The 21390-nt window shown below is 43.6% G+C and overlaps 3 protein-coding genes across 3 annotated transcripts; all 3 read right to left on the bottom strand.

Annotated features, from left to right (window-relative positions):
- Window positions 1-448: 448 nt before the first annotated feature.
- LOC119344108 (thioredoxin-like fold domain-containing protein MRL7L homolog, chloroplastic) lies at window positions 449-2297 on the bottom strand. The gene is made up of 4 exons (XM_037614716.1): window positions 1402-2297; window positions 1099-1180; window positions 890-1001; window positions 449-795 (listed from the first exon to the last, which is right to left on the bottom strand). The coding sequence occupies exons 1-4, from the start codon at window positions 2076-2078 to the stop codon at window positions 674-676; spliced, it is 993 nt and encodes a 330-aa protein (XP_037470613.1). The 5' UTR covers window positions 2079-2297; the 3' UTR covers window positions 449-673.
- Window positions 2298-2899: 602 nt separating this feature from the next.
- Window positions 2900-8187, bottom strand: LOC119344095 (protease Do-like 10, mitochondrial). The gene is made up of 9 exons (XM_037614713.1): window positions 7706-8187; window positions 6993-7238; window positions 5461-5656; window positions 5119-5378; window positions 4760-4887; window positions 3901-4104; window positions 3688-3738; window positions 3379-3595; window positions 2900-3281 (listed from the first exon to the last, which is right to left on the bottom strand). The coding sequence occupies exons 1-9, from the start codon at window positions 8130-8132 to the stop codon at window positions 3139-3141; spliced, it is 1872 nt and encodes a 623-aa protein (XP_037470610.1). The 5' UTR covers window positions 8133-8187; the 3' UTR covers window positions 2900-3138.
- A 7042-nt stretch (window positions 8188-15229) lies between these two features.
- Window positions 15230-21152, bottom strand: LOC119344082 (26S proteasome regulatory subunit RPN13-like). The gene is made up of 14 exons (XM_037614705.1): window positions 20826-21152; window positions 19836-19885; window positions 19317-19409; window positions 19023-19082; window positions 18735-18773; window positions 18551-18625; window positions 18395-18461; window positions 18258-18327; window positions 17564-17682; window positions 17450-17473; window positions 17281-17372; window positions 17132-17209; window positions 16977-17031; window positions 15230-15650 (listed from the first exon to the last, which is right to left on the bottom strand). The coding sequence occupies exons 2-14, from the start codon at window positions 19857-19859 to the stop codon at window positions 15526-15528; spliced, it is 921 nt and encodes a 306-aa protein (XP_037470602.1). The 5' UTR covers window positions 19860-19885; window positions 20826-21152; the 3' UTR covers window positions 15230-15525.
- Between the last annotated feature and the right edge of the window lie 238 nt (window positions 21153-21390).

Here is a 21390-nt window from a genome sequence, read left to right as displayed (position 1 = left end):
CTAGTATTCACCCAAGGCTCGACCAGGTGGCGGTTAAAGCGAGCTGGCGGCCGCTGACTCGGCCAAGTCAGCAAATACGTACACGAAAACGTACATATGGACCAAAGTGAACCGTGTGAGCAAGTACGTGGACCGTAGTTAGGGTATCTTGAAGTAGTGGTACCAAACTGTCAACCAGCTCAAGTTTAGTGACATACAGTGATTTTTTTCTCTTTGAGAAATTTCATAGAGTTACTACTCTTCTCGCGAGGAATTTTCTTCGGGCTCTTGGGCTCGTGCGGCGGTCCATATTTCACTCTGGGCCTGAAGAGAACCCGGCCCGGCCAGCCAAATTGAAATGGTTGCACCCTTTTTGTTTCTGAAATTGGCTTGCATGTTTGGGATGTGCTCTAGAAGAAACTTGCGCCGGAAGGGAGCGGAAGAACATTGCTAAATCTTAGTAGAGAGTATAATCAATTTTGCCGGCAGCTCACTTACATGCTGAGCATAAGGATGGACGTGGCCACATGTGTATTCAGCATGAGGAATAGAATCATACACAAACTGTTAGGCATCGCCACAGGCGAGAATTCGGATTCCTTGTAGCAGTAACTCTACTCTTGATGTACTATGTAAACTGCAAAGTTACACTGATGCAAAATACTACTAGTACGAGCACGAACCATCCTTCCTATCACGACATCAGAGGGACCTTCTCTTGCCCCTGGCCGTCTGATTCGCTCAAGCAAGGTGGTCTCGCCGCCTTGTAGTAGAAGAAGGCTATCATCCTCGCCAACACCTCGGCCGACCGGACAGCTATTAGTACAAGTGAATCTTGGATCAGCAAACCTGATGATCGAATGAGAGCTGTCTTGAAGGAGAATTCGTGTAAATAACGGACAAGGCATACCTTTCTCTCGGTGCAGTATCTTCCCTGCATTGGTGAAGAGCAACTCAGGGAAACCGGACACCTTCAGAGCTGCCACGAGGTCTGGCTCCGCGCAGGCGTCGACCGCAACACACTGCGGGTGAACAACAACGGTTGGAAGTTCAGAATGTGACTCTCTGAAGCGCCGAATTTATATTTACAGAAGAAAGTCATGAACAAGTATGTAGTACCCTTGGTGAAGGCATATCGTGTTCCCAAAACGTCTCGATTGCCTTTACGAGCTCAGTTCTTGCCATCTCATTGTCCTGAGGTCTGCACAAGGAACATTTGTGGTGATTTACCAAAGTAATACATCACGTCCTGTAAGTTTCATAAAGCTACTATATGGCCAAAAGGATACTTGAAACATGAAATGTAACCGACCATTTTGCAAGACTTGAGAGAACCACTCAGATGTAGGAGTAGCATATATGAAAAGGATACTTGAAACATGAAATGGCACCAACCATTTTGCAAGAACTACGGAACCATACCTCTTGTACCGGTTATGCACGAGCACAATCAACGGGCCGAAGTCCGTGAACACGGTGTCGTCCCAATCCTTTGTCTTGACATCCCTGACAGGCTTGATGTAGTTGTCATCTTCCCAGACCACCTCCTTCTTGCCGTCATCCACAGCATCATCGTCGTCGGCGTCATCCCTCTTCTCAGGCTTGATGGTGATCTTGTCGAAGAACTGGTCGAGGCCGAAGCCCATGCCGTCCTGGGCGTCCTCGGGCCACTCCGGGTCCTCCTCCTCGACAACCAGCTGGTATTTGGTCAGCAGCTCCCTCATCTTGGCCTTCTTCTCCTCCGGGTCAGTCAGCTCCTGCGTCTCCGGCATCCGGTCCATCATCTCCCGTATCTTCCTCCGCAGCGTCCTTCGCTCCTGGTCCGTCATCCGCACGGGGCCTTCGTCCTCGTCTTCAGAGTCGGAGTCGGCGTCGGCGTTGCGCGGCCCGCCGCCGATCACCAGCCGGCCGGCCTTGGGGTCGCTCGCACGCAGTGCCCAGGGGCGCGCGGCAAGCACGGGTCCCAGGCTCGGCCTGGGTCCCGGGCAAGAGCCGAAGCTGACGACGAGGCGCGCGGGGGGAGCACGCGAACTAGGGTGCTCTGCTCGTGTGAGGCAAAACATCGAACAGGTCGCGGGCAGGGAGCAGCGAAGCGCCATTCAGAGCCTCCTGCGCGCGCGCGCCTCTTCTCTTCTGGTCTGCTTCTACTCTTCCGGGGGTGTGAGATTCAGAGGTGGTGCCACGAGAACTTGGTACGGGGTGCGCGGCGGTGATGATTCTTACCGCGGTCTGGATGCCTAATCTGCTCCGGCTTGTATGCTTGGGGTTGGGGAGATATTTGCTTGGGTGCACTGGGACTGGGTGAACGGAACTGAAGTGAACCGTGATGGGGCGGCCGGTCCTACTGTTAAAAAAAAACTTCTTACATTATGAAACGGAGGGAGTAGCTGTTTACCAATTACCCCTTACCTGGTTTTGCTTGGTGGGGAAAACTTGACTTGGTTTCAAAGAATTCATTTGTATTTTGAGCATTTCAGATGTTTGAAAAAGAACCCATGTACCCCTTATGTTCCATAATTCTTGTCGTGATTTTAGCTACATATCGAATGTTATCAGGGAAGATCAACTGTAATTATTTTTGTCAATCACAAAAATGGCAAGAAAAAAAATCATTTATATCAGAGATCCTGAAGATGTCCATCCTTGCAAATGGAATTGTCAGTCAGGTGTGACTTAGTGTCCCTTGGATGACCAAATAAAAACACCAAGCTGCAGTGGAAGAGCAGAGATTCGAAATTCGGCCTTCGAAACTGTGAACCCCTATACTCCCCCTAAACAATTTGGTCATCCAAGGCGGATATCGTTAGCTGTAACACATTACGAAAATGGAACAAATCCCCCTAAAAGAACAATTGAAGCATTACACGGCAGCCCCCCTAAAAAAACAATTGAAGCATTACACGGCAGCCGGAAACAACACTTGGGTTTCTACTTCTCTGCTATTTTTTTTTCTATAAATTCATCCGCAGCATCCAAAGAATTAACATGTCAGCAGAACTTGTACGGTTTGGAACGAAGTGTCTTGGTTCTTGAAATTTGTATCTCCTATGTTCTGCTTTGGTGATGATACATAATCCGAATTTAACATAAGGGTGCCAAAACCCGTACAGTGGCGAAAGAAAGAATGATAAATCGTTGGGAGGGGAGCAAAGAATGATGTTACAACTCGGGCTGAAGAACTTGGGTTCTTATTTGCTGAAGACCTCTACCTTCTGTCAAAACTGAATCAGCAAAACTGGAGCCTGCTGCAACCCATGGGCTCATCGCTGACTCCAGCAGTCCTTGGCCTACCTCATCTGTCTCTGGAAAGACAACCGAGCTAACATCGGTGCTTCCGCAGAAACTTTGTAGCTACGTCTATGAAAATGTGTCAGTTTGTGCATGATGCCTCAGTCTCACCTTTGCTCGCTTGTTCATCGACAAGGTCATTTGACATGGCTGATGGAATCCTGTGCCGCTTGAGGATCCGAGACGTGGCAAGCCTCGCGTTCTGAAATTTCAGGACGATCACCCGCTCATCGTCCAAATCAATTCTCAAGTTTTCTTCAGTGCAGTTCTCCACGATACTGCACAAATGCTTCAAATTCTCAACCTCAACACCATTCACCTTCTTTACCTGATCATATCATGAAGCCTGGTCAGCTGAGAAAACTACAAGGTCACTAAGGATGTGGTGTGTAATAATAGGATTTTCTTATCGAAGAAGACCTGGAGTTCAGCCAGCCTTTCATAACCAACATTAATATCATCCATTAGGACCTGCAACGCAGATTGATCAGTAGAACACCTCAAAAAAAAAAAGATTGATCAGTAAAAAAATAATTATGCAAAAAATACACGGTAAGTGAATGTAAGAGGTTTCCTAACAAGATCATGAACTGAAAACTAAGGCATGAGGAGATTGAATTAGTGCAGTAGTACCTGAGATAATATTACTAACTGTTGGCCAGCCTTCTTCGGAAGTTCTCTCAGTGCCCGTTCACACAATCGACGTGGCGAAGTGTTGTACCAGTCCTCCCCAAATTCATGGAGATAAGGCTGGGTCAGCGGGATAAAAACAAAACCAGCAAAGATGTAGTAGCTGGGCAGTTTATCAAATTGATGTACAGGAACCAAAGGTTGCAACTGCACAAGAAGAATCACATGTATAAGATCACTTCACTGTACATGTGAAAACTGAAAAGGAGAAGCACGAGGGCAAAAAAGGTGACAGGAACCAACTGAAATGATAGATGTAAAGCCTAAGCCAGGGGGTTAGTGTGTACAAAACCAACGGACCCACTTTTGCGGATTACTGTTTAACCTGCATAAGAAATGAGCGGGGCTGTCCATAAATCTGACCATATCCAGTCCTATCCAACTAGCTGTAGAAAAGGTAGACAGGCTGAACCCACTGGGCTAACGTAGTGAATCCGATGTGTTACAGACTTCATAGTTGTGGGATGAGTTCTAAAATAGGTGATAAGTATTGAGATGGATGTTACTTTCGTGGGTATGTATTAGGGTTCGGTTCAGTTCAGCCAAGGTGGCCATGTTTGACTCTGAGGAAACTAAGTACTACTCCCTCCGTTCAAAAATAGATGACCCAACTTTGTACTAACTTTGTACTAAAATTAGTACAAAGTTGAGTCATCTATTTTGGAACGGAGGGAGTACTAACAAACACTACACAGGGAGAACAACATCCCATCATTCTTATATTTAGTACCAACCTCTCAAATAAAATGCAACCTGGTTAATAAGAAGCTCGAATAAAATGTACAAGATTGCAAAGCCTTACAGGTCTAAGTGTCACATTCAATTCATGCTCTTTGCCATCTCTTAGTACTTTGATAACGGCTGTTTCTTCAGGCTTCTTCATGGACACAAGATGATCAAAGGTGATTCTCTCTCTATTTCGAAATGGAACTGCAAGTATTAAAAGAGATCATGATCATCAGTTGTTGACGCTGAAATGCCCGGATGCTTCATGTTTCGGAGTAGCGCATGAATAGATTCATCGATCAGCAATGCAAAAACGTGCAGCAGAGTATGCCAAATGATGGTCTTAAAATAACATGATAAACAGAAAACATATAAGAAATCAAAATTTGCGACACAGAATGGCTGCCAATGCATATTGGGAAGTTTTAAGCTCACCTGTCCCATCATTCGCAATAGGCACGCCATCAAACTCGAGAAGGATATCGTCTTTCCTCAAAATTTCGTAAGCACCAGACAGAGGATTTATTCTACTGACTAACACTCCAGTCATTTCAGGCCGCATACCAAAGCACTCTCTTATTTGGATGTTCTCAGTGGCCTGGCAAGATATCCCAAGAGAACAAAACCCAGAATATTTGCCACTCTCTTCCACACCAGAAATAAAACGCTTAATTACAGGCACAGGTATAATATACCTGCAAAGAAAAGGGTTACGCACAAAATTCCAGGTAAAACAAAGGTTCAATTGGCGCAAGACCTAAATAATGGAGTATTCACCCAATGTTTTCTGCTCCTGACAGATTTTGGAAAGCAACTCCAGCCACTTTATCACCCATGATTGCAGGCCCTCCACTATTGCCTGGATTAATAGCTGCATCTATTTGTATAGCCATGAGCTGAGTCGCACCATGGGCATACTGTGTTGGTTCCACTCTAGAAACAACCCCCTTGGTGACAGAGATATTGTCTCCACCTGCGCCATAGAGGTACAGAATAATTTAGTTGTCTACATTCTTACATGGCTTTAGGTGTCTAAATAGACGATCAGCAATACAGCATCAAAGCCGAGCCGAGCTGAATAAAAAATAGTAGTAGTAGGTGACCTTTCTGAAACAGCAGAAACTTATCAAATCAGAGATTTCCCAACAACATTGCAACCTGGGATCACCTAGTAGAATCTAAGACCCTACCTGATTCTTAAACAAAGGTATATTTTCTAAAATCTATCAGGTATTTCAACAGCTATACATATTTTAGTTGTACATTAAGAGCCTTCATTTTAAATAGAGTATAAATCAAACATCTATTTTTTTAATGACAAAGGGTAACATTACATTTAAAAAAGACATATGCAAGTAATTACTTATGATTAATTATTAGGACCAATTGAATTTGTAGGATCATGCACAAATCACAGTTATCATCCTACTTTGTTTTAGATTTTAACATCATAACAGTATTAAGATCTCGCCTAGTACACAGTCAGCACGCTAAATAATGGTTAGTCATAAGACTTGGGGTCTGTTTGGTTCATACACTAAGCTTGTCAACATTTGCCACGTTTTTTTGCCATACATGACTAAGGTCAGGCAATCAAATTTTGCGCCACACTTGAGGTAATCTTGCCACACTTTGCTGAGTCAGTGACGGGAAGGGCCTAGGGTAACTCAGCCTAACTTATGGTGTGGGAAAAGTGTGGTGACCTTAGTATACCAATCGATGCCCTTAAGATTGCAAACCTTGCTAATGGTGTACCGTTCATGCTAAACTGTCAATCCATATGGAAACCATCACATATACAATGACAAAATACATGCATAGGTTGGCATGGCATTGTTCAACAGAAGGACACACGGTGATACTATAATTCTATAATAACATTGTAGTGTCATGTAGTTTGTTGATTTGTATGATGTAATAAGAAATTAGGAAGCATATTTGCGACACCAAAGTTGCAGGAGTGATTGATTAGTGATTGATTATCAAGCTAATAGTGTAACAATATTATGATAATTGCAGAAGTGTAGAAGTCCCAAATTTATGTATGTTTTACTTATTCACAATCTTGTATAAACTATGCTTTATGGAGTTGTACCATACTCTGTGTGTATAATTAATATTATTTTTCATTCACTCATTCAAAGTAAAACACTGCTAGCCAGTGCCAGTTATGCCATCACAAACAGGATGGTCATGGTATGACGTATGCAAAACCTTAGTTGGATACTTGTAGATGAGGTAATATGGCTAACAAGCTTGACAACTAACAATCAAGTACGGTAACAATAATATCAGTGTCAAACTCGTACCCTGAGGGTAGCCAACCACGGCGACAGCTTCCTGCAAAAATGGAATGTCTCCAAGATCCAAGCTGTTCATCCCCTCCCAAAACTCCTCGCTCTCAACTGTAAGAAGAGCCAAATCACACTCATGGCCAATAGCCTGAACTTCCGCCTTGTACTTTGCAGGTGATCCATGCTTCCTCACAAGAACAAAAGTATGATCAGCTACCACATGAGCATTTGTGACGATCCTTTTTCCAGAAATTACAAAGCCTACAACAGGGAGGCGAAATTAGCAGATGACCCAAAGAATGAACTCCATTTCAACATCACAGGGGACCAAAAATAACCAACCTTTCACATTATGTTAATATCTAAAGTCGTTATTTTTCTATGTTTTAGATTTTTGTCTCACATCATGGATATTTGAATAGTTCACAACCCAATCCAGTAATATAGTGGGAAATCAAAGCTAAAATTTCCCATTATCCCGTTCTACCGCATTTACTTAGTTCATACTACCAGAAATACACAGTAAGAAATAACACTACAAATTTGCATATGAGATACTCTCTTTCTCCGATTGAATCAGCAAATTAAGCTGATCCCACAGGAACTTAACACTCTACCTATTGTTAAATCAAAAATTATATTCTCTGCTAGCCACCTATCACAGTAGCGGGGATCCAAACACACTCGCGGCCCCCAGGGGGCTAAACTGCTAAAGATAGGCAGCTTACCGGAGCCCATGCTCTCGCGCTGGGCCTTGTTCTGCCACGGCAGGAAGTAGTTAGGGCCACTTGACACCGTGAACACCTTCACCACCGAGTCCAGCGCGAGCTCCACCGCCGCGAACGCGTCGGTGTCATGCCGCGCCGCCACAGACTCCACCTCCTCCTCTCCCTCGGATACCTCCGCCGACGGTATCGCCGGGGTTCCCAGAGCGCCGCATTCACCTAGGCGGAGAGAGGGTGTGGATGCGCAAGAGATGGTGGAGAAGCGGGGAGCAGCGAGGTGGGGAAGGAGGGCGCGGGTCACGGTTCGAAGGGGCGGCAGACGAGATGGATGTGGAGGCGGCGAGGGTGATGGGTGGAGAGGGAGGCGGCGGAGCGAGCGGGCGGAGTAGGAAGAGGAGAGGCGGCGGAGCAAGCGGGCGGAGGCGTGCATGGCGGCCACCCCGGGTGTTGCCGGTGAGGAGGGTTCGGAGATTTTAGGTCCGGGGGGGGTTGGGTTAGGTTTGTGTCTGGGTTTGGGTGAGTCTGGGCTCGGATTCGGGTTCGGGTTGGGCTCGAGTATGCTCCAATTTTGCATTTTCCAAAGGTTCTATTTTTTGCGAGGATGTATTCTTCGTTTTGAACGCTAAGACCATCTATAACCGGGCACTTCAAACCCTCCTACTTTGTTTTTTGGAACGCGTTAAGCGGATTCCTTTAATAAAAAAGGTGTTGTGGTATATTTGTCTTGTGAAAACAAGGCTTCGATAGGTAGGGTCTCGAAGAGGCCTCCCTCGTTCTTGCTCGTAAAACGAGCATCTCCTTCGGTTAGACGTCCGACCAAACGGCTCGGTCACTGACCAGTCAACAAAATGCAATTTAGACGGGTGTCAAATGTCTGGGTTGACCGGCACCCTACAAATCCGGTCCAAATCTAGAGCGGCCCGGGCGTGACCATTGCATCTGAATGACGTTGGGGTCCCATAGGAAACACTCGAAAATCCGACGGTCCGCCGGGCGTCTCCTCCTATGGGGTGTAAACGCCACGTGGCGCCGCACGAGGGCCAAAGTCTGGCTATTTTAAGTCGGACGACGTCTCCCAGCCCTAGCCACGTCCATTTTCCTCCCTCTCTAAGCTGCCAGCCCGAGCCCATCCACCTCTATACCTCTCCACCTCACTCTTCCCTCGTCGCCTGGCTTCGCCATCGCCCGACAAAAGAAGAGGATGTATGATATGCTAACGCCGAAGTGTCGGTTCCAGATTTAGGAGGAGATCCGGGTAAGGCGTACCTTTGCCATCACAGTCGGCTTGCCTCCGGACTTGCCGTAGCCGGAGGAGGAGGAAGAGGAATAGCATCCAGAGCCGGAACAGCAGGCGGTTCCTATGGAGATGGCGGATCGGGAGGAGAAGGGCGGGGGGGTCCGAAGGAGGAGGACGCGAAGCAGCCGGAGGAAGAGCTAGTGCTGGCTGCGGGCTTGGACATGAAGGACGCCATGGCGGAGTTCGCGGTTGCCCAAGCGACGGAGATGGCGGAGCAGGAGTGTAGGATCAAAAGTACGTCTAGATGGGGGGTTATTAGACTACTTTATCAGATAAAATGTATTCTTTTCCCAATTTTAATTGTAGGCAAGTTTTAGCAATTCTACCAAGTCAAGCAACACCCTACACATGCAAGTCTAAGAGTTGAGCTGCAGAAAGTAAAGACTTTGTATATGAACGTAAAGGAGGGATCGGAGAAATCAAATGCAATGAAGAAACGGTGATTTTTGGCGTGGTTCGATGGGTGGTGCTATCGTACGTCCATGTTGATGGAGAATTCAACCCACAGAGGGTAATGGCTGTCCACAGAGGGCTCTACCCTTGAAGGATCCACGAAGAAGCAACCTTGTCTATTCCATCATGGCTTACGTCCACAAAGGACTAGCCTCGCTTGAGGTAGATCTTCATGAAGTAGACGATCTTCTTGCCCTTACAAACTCCTTGGTTTAACTCCACAATCACTTGGAGGCTCTCAAATGACGTCTAACCAATCTAGGAGAAACCACTCTCCAAAAGGTAATAGATGTGTAGTTGATGATGAGCTCCTTGCTCTTGTGCTTCAATGATGTATATGTTGTTATGAATTAGAAAAACCACCCGAAGATTAATTGCACTTTCAAGCAGGCCATCCTGGAGTCCATCCAGGATGAGGCCTATGTCAAGGACAACCGGCGGTTCATCCAGCAAGAACGGGCAGCGGGCGACGCGCTTTTCGCTGAACTAGACGCGGAGGCGGAGGCGAATGCCGGCGTGGAGGAGCCAGAGTCACGGTTGCCGCCCATGTACCCGGAGCCAAGCACGGAGATCATGGACATTTTCGACGAGGATTAGGGTAGTGTAGGTTATTTGATCTAAGTAGTACGTAGGTTTCACTATTTTACATGTTTTGTATGGATTCAAAAAATTAAGTATGAGGTATTCGGATGCAGAGGATCAAATTTAAGGTGTGACTGATAACTGCCTGCACCCGCGCGCATCCACGGGCGTTGAAGGCCCAGATTTGCCGTGCGCGACTATAGATGCTCTAACGTACCTCCCAGCTATCCAATCATTTCGAGAAGTATCAGCGATACTATTCCTAAAATGCTCCAAATATGTCAACTTTGAAAAGACAAATTTAAATGTTTCAAAACAATCTGGAACCTTTTGTGGATGTTATGTGTCTACAAACCCTAAAAATCATATCTAAATTAGAAATGCACATTGAGAAACAACAGCGACAATTCTAGCATGAATAGTGCCAAAAAAGACAAAAGCTAAATTGACACAATTACATCTGAATTTGTCATTTTTGTTTCTCAATGTCCATTTTGAATTTGGACCTAGAATTTTAGGGTTTTAGACACATTCCTTGTGAACATGCATATTTTCTCATGTTTTTTTGAAACATTTAAAATTGAATTTTTGAAATGGGAGCTTGGGACCATGTAGGAGTTGGTATCACCGAATTTTATCCCGAAATCATCACACGCTGCATTTAAAAAAAATTCTGATTTGTTCATCAAACAACACGGCAGTACAAAGAACACAATTAGCAATAGAAATTACATTCATGTTGGTATACCACCTAGCGAGCACTTCACTAGAGGGAGCCCGAAAGTGCACTGCCGTCATCACACGTCCCTCACTGAAGACAGACAAACTTTGTTGCATAGACAGTCAGGAAGTCGTCATGCTAAGGGCCCAAAGGAACAACACACCAGAACTGTAGCCGTTGTTGATGAAGAAAAGATCAAAAGGATCCAACCCGTTGATACGTCTCCAACGTATCTACTTTTCCAAACATTTTTGCCCTTGTTTTGGACTCTAACTTGCATGATTTAAATGAAACTAACCTGGACTGACGTTGTTTTCAGCAGAATTTGCATGGTGTTATTTTTGTGCAGAAATAAAAGTTCTCGGAATGACCTGAAACTTTACAGAGTCAAGTTTTGGAATTAATAAAAAATATTGACAAAAGAATCAACAGAGGGGGACTCACACCCTGTCCACTAGGGTGCAGGGCGTGCCCCCTGCCTCGTGGGTCCCCTGGACCTCCATCGACCCCAACTCCAACTCTACATATTCACGTTTGGGGAGAAAAAAATCAGAGAGAAGGATTCATCGCGTTTTACGATACAAAGCCGCCGCCAAGCCTTAATCTTCCTCGGGAGGGCTGATCTGGAGTCCGTTCGGGGCTCTGGAGAGGGGAATCCGTCGCCATCGTCATCATCAACCATTCTCCATCACCAATTTCATGATGCTCACCGCCGTGCGTGAGTAATCCCATCGTAGGCTTGCTGGACGGTGATGGGTTGGATGAGATTTGCCATGTAATCGAGTTAGTTTTGTTAGGGTTTGATCCCTAGTATTCATTATGTTCTAAGATTGATGTTGCTATAACTTTGCCATGCTTAATGCTTGTCACTAGGGCCCGAGTGCCATGATATCATATCTGAACCTATTATGTTTTCATGAATATATGTGAGTTCCTGATCCTATCTTGCAAGTTATAGTCACCTACTACGTGCTATGATCCGGCAAACCCCGGAGTGACAATAGCCGGGACACTTCTCGGTGATGACCGTAGTTTGAGGAGTTCATGTATTCACTAAGTGCTAATGCTTTGGTCCGGTACTATTAAAAGGAGACCTTAATATCCCTTAGTTTCCAATAGGACCCCGCTGCCACGGGAGGGTAGGACAAAAGATGTCATGCAAGTTCTTTTTCATAAGCACGTATGACTATATTCGGAATACATGCCTACATTACATTGATGAATTGGAGCTAGTTCCGTGTCACCCTATGTTATAACTATTGCATGGCGAATTGCATCCGGCATAATTATCCATCATTAATCCATTGCCTACGAGCTTTTCACATATCGATCCTTGCTTAGTTACTTCTCCGTTGTCGCTGTTACGATTGCTACCAAACTGCTAATGTTACTTTTGCCACAGTTACCGTTACTACCATACTACTTTGCTACTAAATACTTTGCTGCAGATATTAAGTCTTTCAGGTGCGGTTGAATTGACAATGCAGCTGCTAATACTTGATAATATTCTTTGGCTCCCCTTGTGTCGAGTCAATAAATTTGGGTTGAATACTTTACCCTCGAAAACTGTTGTGATCCCCTATACTTGTGGGTTATCACCCGTGGACACACGTACGCAGATGAACAAAGACTGAATCCATGCAGATCCGTCGAAGACAAACACCAACCGGAGCCTGCGAGATCACCTCCACATGCCATCTGACGACAGTAGGCGCACCTCGAGGCGGGGGTGGACGGCGAGGACCTTATTCCATCTCCAAGGAACCGCCATCGTCTCATCTCCATGAATAGGACACAAACCCTAAACAAACTCAAAAAACGAAGCAAAAGCCCTCCCACCGGCAAGGGTCGGGATCCACCATGCCTCCATGGCATTAAGGTCGTAGGAGACGGGGCACATCGATGACGGTTAAATATGACTAGATTGTTTTTTTTTACTCAAATGGTTTTTAGATGGATAACTAGCATATATGGCCAAAATTGTTGAATGGAATTTATTAAGATCTCAAATATTGCATGACACGGTGTAACTAGGGAATTGACGCCACGAGTTATTTTCTCAATCTTTTAAGGTACAACTTTGACGATAAACTCAAACTCGCTCTTGCAATGAGTGGTGCAACCCTCACGGTCAAGTTGATGCAATCACCATGAAAACAACGCACACACACCTTGATGAAGATGGGCATGGACGATCCTTCAACTAAACACCGATCAATTAGGTACAACAATTAGGCACACATGTCTTTTAGCTTTCCTAAGAGCAATTATAGCATAGTCCTCAGCCTTCATAACACATATGGAGCATTGCTCCATGATATTTTGGAGGTTGTGCGCAAACACAGAGTCGCCATAATGCAACCTTTATATTTTCCCTACAAGTAGGACTCACATGTCATTGGGTCATATGTTCTTTCTAGCCCATTTACAACAATTTTAGATCAACAATGAGCATAATTCATTATTACAAACCATTAATATGAATACAATAAATAATACAAATGCAACAAATAATCCGACCAAATGAATTATTCAAGTAAAAAAAGAATTTTAAAGCAATTTAAACGCACCATCTCCCAGCTAGTGTCCAATTATGCTCAGTGAGATTCTCCTTCAACTGATGATGAGAGGCTCGGTCTTTAATTTTAGTATGCCTCAAGAAATACTTGAATGCGGTTTGCGTTCCTGCTTGGGCTGGCGAGGTTGCCAACATCTTCATAGTCCATAGGGTATGTCATATCCCTCTCATTCTTAATGATCATGTTGTGTAAGATCGCATAGCATGTCATGATATTTTTCAAGACATTCTTGTTTCGAAGACGATCAACTCACTGGACAATTTCAAATCTTGCTTGCAACACTCCGAATGCCCTCTCAATGTCTTTCCTCTGAGCTTCTCGCGCCTTAGCGAAGAGCTTATGTTTTCTGCTCCCGGACTTAGAAAATATCTTCACAAATGTTGACCAGGATGGATAGAAGCCATCGGCTAGAAAGTAGCCTTAGTTGTATTCATGGGTTGACTAACGATACGAATTAAACGACTATAGACTCCGCTTTAATAGTAGAGATAAGCGTGTACACTAGGCTTTTGTTGATTGAAACCAGCCCACACACTTCTGGTCGACGCACATGTACGCATGGATCCCTAGTAAAGCCAACACATGTGTTGGAGTTGTGTCGAATATAGTGTACGAGGTAGGTTACAGTTGGACTTGTAGTTGTATTGTGTTTAGATAGGACATGGAGTCGTGTCCAAGTAGGACACTTGTATCCTAGGCCTCTCATATATAGCGGGGCTAGACACACGATGTAACCTATACCAACATAATAGCACCGGAACGCAGGGGAGCCATATTGGCGTCCAGGGCGACCGGGTGCGGTATTGTAGCGGTGTCATGAGGAGGAGCACCCATAGTCAGGCCCCGGGAATGTAGCCATATCGATGAACCTCGTTAACAAATCTAGGGGCCGTGCTCGTGTGATTGCTTGGTCCTCGGATGATCGACGGTATCCTTCGGATTTATTCTAACAACCTGTCGTTGTTGACATATGCCGCCTCGACGACGTGGCCGTCGCGTGGATGACCTAGACCACAACCATTCCTTGATTCATCATGGATTGAGCTCCTCGGGCTATCCAACCTCTGCACCCACGTATCATTAGCTTCTTCTGTGAACAACTTGTCAACACACGGGATGTTGGAAAGTCCAATGTCCTCATCGTCACGATTTGTTGACGTAGTACAGGCACAAGATAAGATCGGTAGCTACGGTGCATGGGGACACATCGTATCCACAATCGCTTCAGAATCAAACACTTAGACTTTGCATTTGTAAAATAAATCCAAATGTTTTACACATCCATTTTCATTCAAGTTCATAAGCGGATATTGACTTGACATGCAAACGAGGGTAGTACATGATAGGGATCAACATGTGAAAGTATCCAATGTTCCCAGTCTTGAGGTACTCCCAGTGCTCCAATGTCAAAAAAACATCTTTTAAAAAAATTCAAAAATTTTAGAAAAAAAAATGAGAATGTTTACAAGGGATGTCACTATATCCCCTAAAAATTTCAGGTCCAAAGTCGAAATGTACATTAAGAAACAAAAAAGAGTAGTCCAGATCTCAATAGTGTCAATGTTGCTTTTGTCTTTTCTTTACACTATTCATGCTAGATTACACATTTTTGTTTGTAGTCACATTCATTATAGCATCCACCATTTTTTTGGAATTTTTTGGAACATTAAAAACAATGTTTTTTGACATTGGAGTACCAGGAATATCCTAAGGCTGGGAGCACCGGATACTTTTTTCCGGGATGAACAAGCCCCTTACAGGGACATCTTGCAGACCACACTACTGTGTTATCCAATTTTCGTTCGACGGAGACCAAGGCCAACTATACGGTGCACAGGCACAGCTCAGAATATAAATTATACGAATATATATTCATGTCGCGCAACAGTGCCAGCTAGAAGAACCTCGGAAGCAATTTTCAAAATATATCCATGTCACGCAATTGTACCAACTGGAACCTATGGAAGCATTTTTCAGAATACTCAAGTCACGACATGGAATCAACTGGGACATATGAAGCGACTGATAGTATCTAAGAATTCACAGCCAAAATAGCATCTAGATTTTGATGGGGTGACAAAAAACGTCCTTTGCTTTGTGTGCCATCAGATTTGCAAACATGATAAGTTCCACCGCGTATGACGGCATGAGCAACTCAGATCAAGGCTACACCCCTAGGTGCACTGCGCAATCAACTCTCGTCCATGGGATCATTTCCACCGTCTTTCTTGGCCTTTGAATCATTGCCTCCATCTGTGGAAGCTTTTGCCACGGAGTCTTCCAATGCCTCCAGGAATGAGGCAACTGTGAACTTATCTGTCAGAAACACAACAACAAAAGAATTAGTTTTCAAAGAAGCAACTTTGGTTGATATCCTAAGCAGTACTCCATCTGTAAACTTTATAAGACTACTTTAGTGACCTAAAACGTCTTATAAACGTTTACAGAGGGAGTACCAATAATGATCCCCCAACACTAACTAGATTAAGCGTCTCAGACATGGGATATCTAACTCCAATTTCAGAACTTGCACAGAACCACTTTAAAGGTTCAGGTACTAGCATCATGGATGGTTCATGGTTGGCATCTGCCAGTGAAATAAAACTCATATTCTTTGCAATGGTCATTTCCACAGTAAAGCTAAAACCATAGACAACAACTCCTAGATGACAGACATCCACACGGAATAAGATAAAACTGTTCTAATGCTTTTTCAGAAATCCAGAGGAATAAAGCTACTGAGATGTACCCAAAAGAGTAACTATGCCACACAGGTTTGTAATTAACTCATCATGCACTTTGCATTGCTAATGTTAGAGCCATGTGAAGAAGTCTCCAACCAAAGCGCTACATCGATGGGCTACTTTTAACAGTCGGATCATATGGTAAAAAGAAAGATGGCCTAAAAGCATGGAGACAAATGTTTGGTTGCCTTCCACACTCTACCATCTTGTGCCACAAGTGGCAAGTCATAGTTGAGGTCGCCAAATTAGTAGTCACAGTTGTGGCAAAAGTTGGCTAGATATGAGTCTTATGACAAATGGGGTAAGATGCTAAGAAAGTGTGCATGCTATAACTGTGGCTACGACTGAACACTCACTCCCTCTGTAAAGAAATATAGGAGCGTTTAGATCACTATTTTAGTGATCTAAACGCTCCTATATTTCTTTACAGAGGGAGTACCAAATTTTGTGTGCCTAACAGTTGGCAAAGTGTGCATGCAAAGCAAACATGTCCTTAAAAAGCACAGGCCAATCACAACCGAAACCCTATCACCTCTCTAGTACACTTCAACCATCATATACTTGTCATCCAACAAGTGGGAGCACAGGAGAGTAGGAAAAAAAAAGAAACAATATAAAGTCTTTCTAACTAAAAGTATGTACCATAGTCATCTCATGCCCAAACTATCTTTTATATGATTTTTATGGGGACGCCATGGTAAAAACAGATATAAGAACTTCCTCACCATCAATACATTTTCCCCACTCCCCACTGTAACTTATATAGGATGAGCAAGAGAAAATGGTGGTACAAGCATTTGCAAAGCTCATAATACATGCACGTGTAACTTTGTCAAGACCATTTAAGGGCATATAAATTAAAAGTTAAGTTGTAGGCTAAAGGAACATAAAAGGTTACATTTGCTAGGGTCCACCCCAAATTGAGCAAGATCTATTTGGCCAGTCTGCAGCACCTGCAAAACAAGCAAACATCATTATCAGAGTGACTCTTGAAACACCATCAGGCACATAAATGTGCAGCAGAAAGAGGAAAGAGGGGTAACTGTAACTAACATGAGTAAAAGCATCCAGTTGCTGTCGCAAAGGAGGACTTTGCAGCAGCTCAAGAATATCACCAGCAGTCCAAGAACCCTGGAATCGAGCAGTTACCAGAATGAGTAAAGGGTTCAGTTGAACTGAAAGCAAGGATAACCAATACAAACCTCTGGAAGATGTGATGCCAACTGTTCGATGGGCAAAGTTTCAATTAGTGGCAATATCAAATCGGGCTTCAAGATGTCTCCTAGTCTCAATCCTGTCACCAGCAAGCCAACATAATGAAACAGAAAGCAGGCCATAGACAAAAGCACATTGATTCAGAATACCACTTACCAGCATCAGGATCTGCCGTAGCATCTGAAATTGCCAAGAGAATCGACGTAAGCGTTTCAGAAGCAAGTCAAACAAGTGAACATACAGAAAAAGGACATGATTTTTAGCTCATACCAGATGGTTGTATAGAACTCAATATTCTCTGAAGGTCAGCCAGTCGTACAGGTCCAGCGGCAGAAGTCACTTCACCAGCCATATCAGCGGTCATGCTCTGATCAACTAAATTCCCAGCTCTGAAATATACACGGAAGAAAGAAGGAAACAGCAAGGGCATAGTGTTAGCAATTTGGCAACAGCACCCAAAAGTCGGTACTTGTGCTTAGTAGACCATGCAACTGTAAAGCATACAGGTGTAGGTGGCAATATCTTGTATGTGAACAAATATACTTAGTTTAGTTTGGCCATACATACATCTGGTGATATGATTTCCATCTGAAAATCGAGATTAATACAACATTTGGTATTGCGGTGGATTCTGATAGTCTCATTTGGTTCAAACGCTTTTAGGCTAGTTTTTTTCCCTCTTAGTCAAGTTGCAGACAAATAATAGTACTGTGTTGGAGAATTTATCAAATGGAATGAAATGCAAGGAGAGAGTAACTGAATAACAGAATTTATCTAAGTTCAATCTGATTTACTGAATATAGTAGTAGATTTTCAAAACTTTTTCAGAGCAAAAATAACAATGACAAAACGAGCCTAAATACGGAACCGTCTAAAAGTTGACTTGGCTGCCCATTGCATTGCAAAGGCTGAAGAAAATACATGTGCTCAGACAGCATCAGATCTAGCATTTCATTTCACATACCTGGAAGAGATGTCATCATCAGCTGTATCCTCGTGTGACATTTCTGCCTCAATAGAAATTGCATCGCCATCTGCACAACAGTACACCTTAAGACATGATCACAGTTGAGAGTTAGGAACCAAACGATCAAAGCATACCCAAGGGCCGATTTATGTAGGCATTAACTTGGCGGCATATTTGCGAGTCCCCATCAGCATTTGTCTCCTGCATAATAACGAGCACAATGGAAATCAGTTGTTAGAGAGTGGCAAGGGTAATGGTTTTCACAACAGAGTTCTTTACATCTAACCGACCTGCATCCATAGGAAGAATTTCCTGCTATCATGCCTGAACTTCAAGATGTACACCCTTCCAGAAGATTCTGTTACCTAATGACATGAGCCAATGTTGATCACTGAGGTTCCATAGTTCGCAAAAGTAATCTTGGAGAGCATATCAAACTTGAATAATATATATATTTCATATATATATATATACCTTCTCAAAGACAGCCTCATCAGGGAAGACAATTTGATCCTGGGAGAAATGGAATCAAGGATAGACAGAAGACAAACATATAATAGAATAGAACGTAAAGTGGGACAAAATAGAGACACTTCCAAGTTTAAACATAAGTCCATCAAGGACCTTGGGACTACAAACATATAAACACATAATTTCTGCAAATTAAACTTTCAATCGATTATATATCAAACGACCAAATTTAGCATTTATAAATTAAATTTAGTAAGAGATGTCTAAAAATGCATGCTCACAAGAGGATACATCTTCAACTATGTTTTGTCCACGGTCAAGCCACTGAAAATGAATCAAGCCTTCTTCACCCTACAAAAGAAGTGGACATATAATTACATTTGAATAACCGATAAATATTAGAATATGTATATGCCTTGGAAACTGTGCTGACAATATATAAATTGTACTCCCTCCGTTCGGAATTACTTGCCACAAAAATGAATGTATCTACAACTAAAATACATCTAGATACATTCATTTCTTGGACGAGTAATTCCGAACGGAGGGAGTACTAGAGACACATAGAAATGAGAGCATGCATACCTTTCCAATACGAACAAGCCCCTTGCGTGTGTCTGGGACCACCCGTGTTCCCTCAAGAGACATCTTACCAGCACGGAACTCACACATTATATCCTGAGAAATGCATCAAAGGTACATAAATGAATAACAGAAACACATCTTATGGTATGAATATAAAGAGAAACATAACACATTTTTCTGGAGAAAAATGAGAGCATTCAGATTCTGACTAATGACAGATAAGTGATGCGAAACTGCCATTAACCCATGCATATAAATACTTTACAAATCTAAGTGTCACTAAAATAGTTTTTGATACATATATTGGATACATAAGTAAAGCGAAATTGTTAAGTATGCAATGCGAGAGAATGTCAATTAAGAGTTTGGTAGATTTGAGTTTGTCTCCCAAAGACGATATTGTGTGGTGCTTGTTCTCAGATAGGATAGACTTGTTATCCTACCGTTTCGTGAAGAACAATACACCAATCCGTATCAGCAGTATTTGGAGAAACAACAAAAACTGACGCTTAACTTTACCTGGAGTGGTTCACTGCTCTCCATCGATGGCAGTACCCAACGAACAGGTCCTATATTAGGAGAGAAAAAGGTAAGTACAGGATAACAGCAATGTCTTGTATTCCAAATTAAATCAAGCAAGTGAGAACTGAGAAGTAATATATGCATTTGCTTGGCTTTCACTTCTAAGAAGGCTTGAGCCTTGCCTTCGAATTGCAATGAAGATGAGGTACTGTAGACCAAACTAACTGCTTTGGTACTTCATGCATATCAGAACGAAAAGGTTTTAGGTGCACGTGCTTGCAGAAAACAATCTTTTGAAGAGATTAACAGTAAAACAGGTACGACACATGGACATGGCTATCCACATTCCATGGTATTTGCGCCTTCAATCCCTGATACTCTTAAGACAGAAACATGCTATCAATCTATGGTTGTGACCAACTACTAGAAAAACATTGCTGCTTGCTTGTTCCTTGATAGAAGTACGTATGCTATCATTCAACAATTGTCTCTCTCTTAAGAAAGTACACAAACAGAAAAAAGGAGCCCTTGTCATTCTAAGCTGGTATGAGGATTTTTGCCAGTAGAATGATATATCTCAAAATTGACTCCCTAGCTATATCATTATCAACCATATGGCCAATTCTTATCCTCAAGGTGCGTTCCCTGGCTCTTCGTAGCATGTAAGCACACATTACAGCAACTAAGCCGGCTCCTCTCACAATTGGTTGTTGTCATCTAAACGAATAGAAACATATCGATGTTTCATCTTTTTAAGATAATAATGGCAAACTTGATAAAGCATGAAACGAATTTTCCAACATTTGCACAATCAGATTCCCCATACGTACACAATACTGCATATGCAGACAGTAACAGATGTCCATCGATTTCCGCAATATAAAAAAAAGGTGTTCTACTTCGTATGCAAACATAGAAATTCACACACAGAAGAAAAAAAAAATACATAGCAGGGAGCCGGGGTTGGGGGGCAGAGGTGAGCTTCACCTTCTCGCTATTGGCGGATGAGGTAGCGGAGGGGCAGTGGAGGCCGGCGAGGGAGGCGCTCCCGGCGGTTGAGGTGGCAGATGGGAGAGGCGGGATACGGTGTCGATGTCGGGGACGGAGCAGGCGTGGAGGTCGGAGACGGAGCAGGAGTGGAGTTTCGCAACGGTGACGGGGCGGCGTTCGACGACCGACCGGGCAACAGCGGCGACGGAACTCGCGGGGCGGCGGGGCGGCGAGAGAAGGGGGTCCGCGGCGTAAGGGTGAGAGATTGGGACGACAGGTGGGAGTCGGGGGCGAGAGAGAGAGGAAGCGGAGAGGGGGTGGGTAGTCGTATGATAACCCTAGCGAAGAACATCTAAAAACACCCGGAAAAAAGGAACAACTAAAAACTTCAATCCAAAAAAGCCATCTCAAAACTGAGATTTCAAAAAGTCTTAGATATTGGGGTTGTTTCTAATTGTTGCCCAAAACTTAAACCCCAAAAGTGTTGTTTTGGAAGAAAAAAAATCCCCTGCTTTATCATATGAACATAGCACTTCACAATTGAAATATGACCGAGTTTCAA

The sequence above is a fragment of the Triticum dicoccoides genome, chromosome 1B (assembly GCF_002162155.2).
Source record: "Triticum dicoccoides isolate Atlit2015 ecotype Zavitan chromosome 1B, WEW_v2.0, whole genome shotgun sequence".
NCBI classification, from domain to species: Eukaryota; Viridiplantae; Streptophyta; class Magnoliopsida; order Poales; family Poaceae; genus Triticum; species Triticum dicoccoides.
This window is presented reverse-complemented; position numbering and strand designations above follow the sequence as displayed.

Coding starts and splice junctions, on each gene's coding strand:
- LOC119344095 (XM_037614713.1), bottom strand. CDS start 8,132: ATGCACGCCTCCGCCCGCTTGCTCCGCCGCCTCTCCTCTTCCTACTCC. Junction 3,739..3,900: donor AGTTAGTAATATTATCTCAG/GTACTACTGCAC, acceptor TCTGCGTTGCAG/GTCCTAATGGATGATATTAA. Junction 3,596..3,687: donor AAAGGCTGGCTGAACTCCAG/GTCTTCTTCGAT, acceptor TGATATGATCAG/GTAAAGAAGGTGAATGGTGT.
- LOC119344108 (XM_037614716.1), bottom strand. CDS start 2,078: ATGGCGCTTCGCTGCTCCCTGCCCGCGACCTGTTCGATGTTTTGCCTC. Junction 1,181..1,401: donor GTGCATAACCGGTACAAGAG/GTATGGTTCCGT, acceptor TTCCTTGTGCAG/ACCTCAGGACAATGAGATGG. Junction 796..889: donor GATACTGCACCGAGAGAAAG/GTATGCCTTGTC, acceptor TTGTACTAATAG/CTGTCCGGTCGGCCGAGGTG.
- LOC119344082 (XM_037614705.1), bottom strand. CDS start 19,859: ATGGAGAGCAGTGAACCACTCCAG. Junction 18,774..19,022: donor GACAAAACATAGTTGAAGAT/GTATCCTCTTGT, acceptor CATTTCTCCCAG/GATCAAATTGTCTTCCCTGA. Junction 17,210..17,280: donor TGGCATCACATCTTCCAGAG/GTTTGTATTGGT, acceptor GCTCGATTCCAG/GGTTCTTGGACTGCTGGTGA.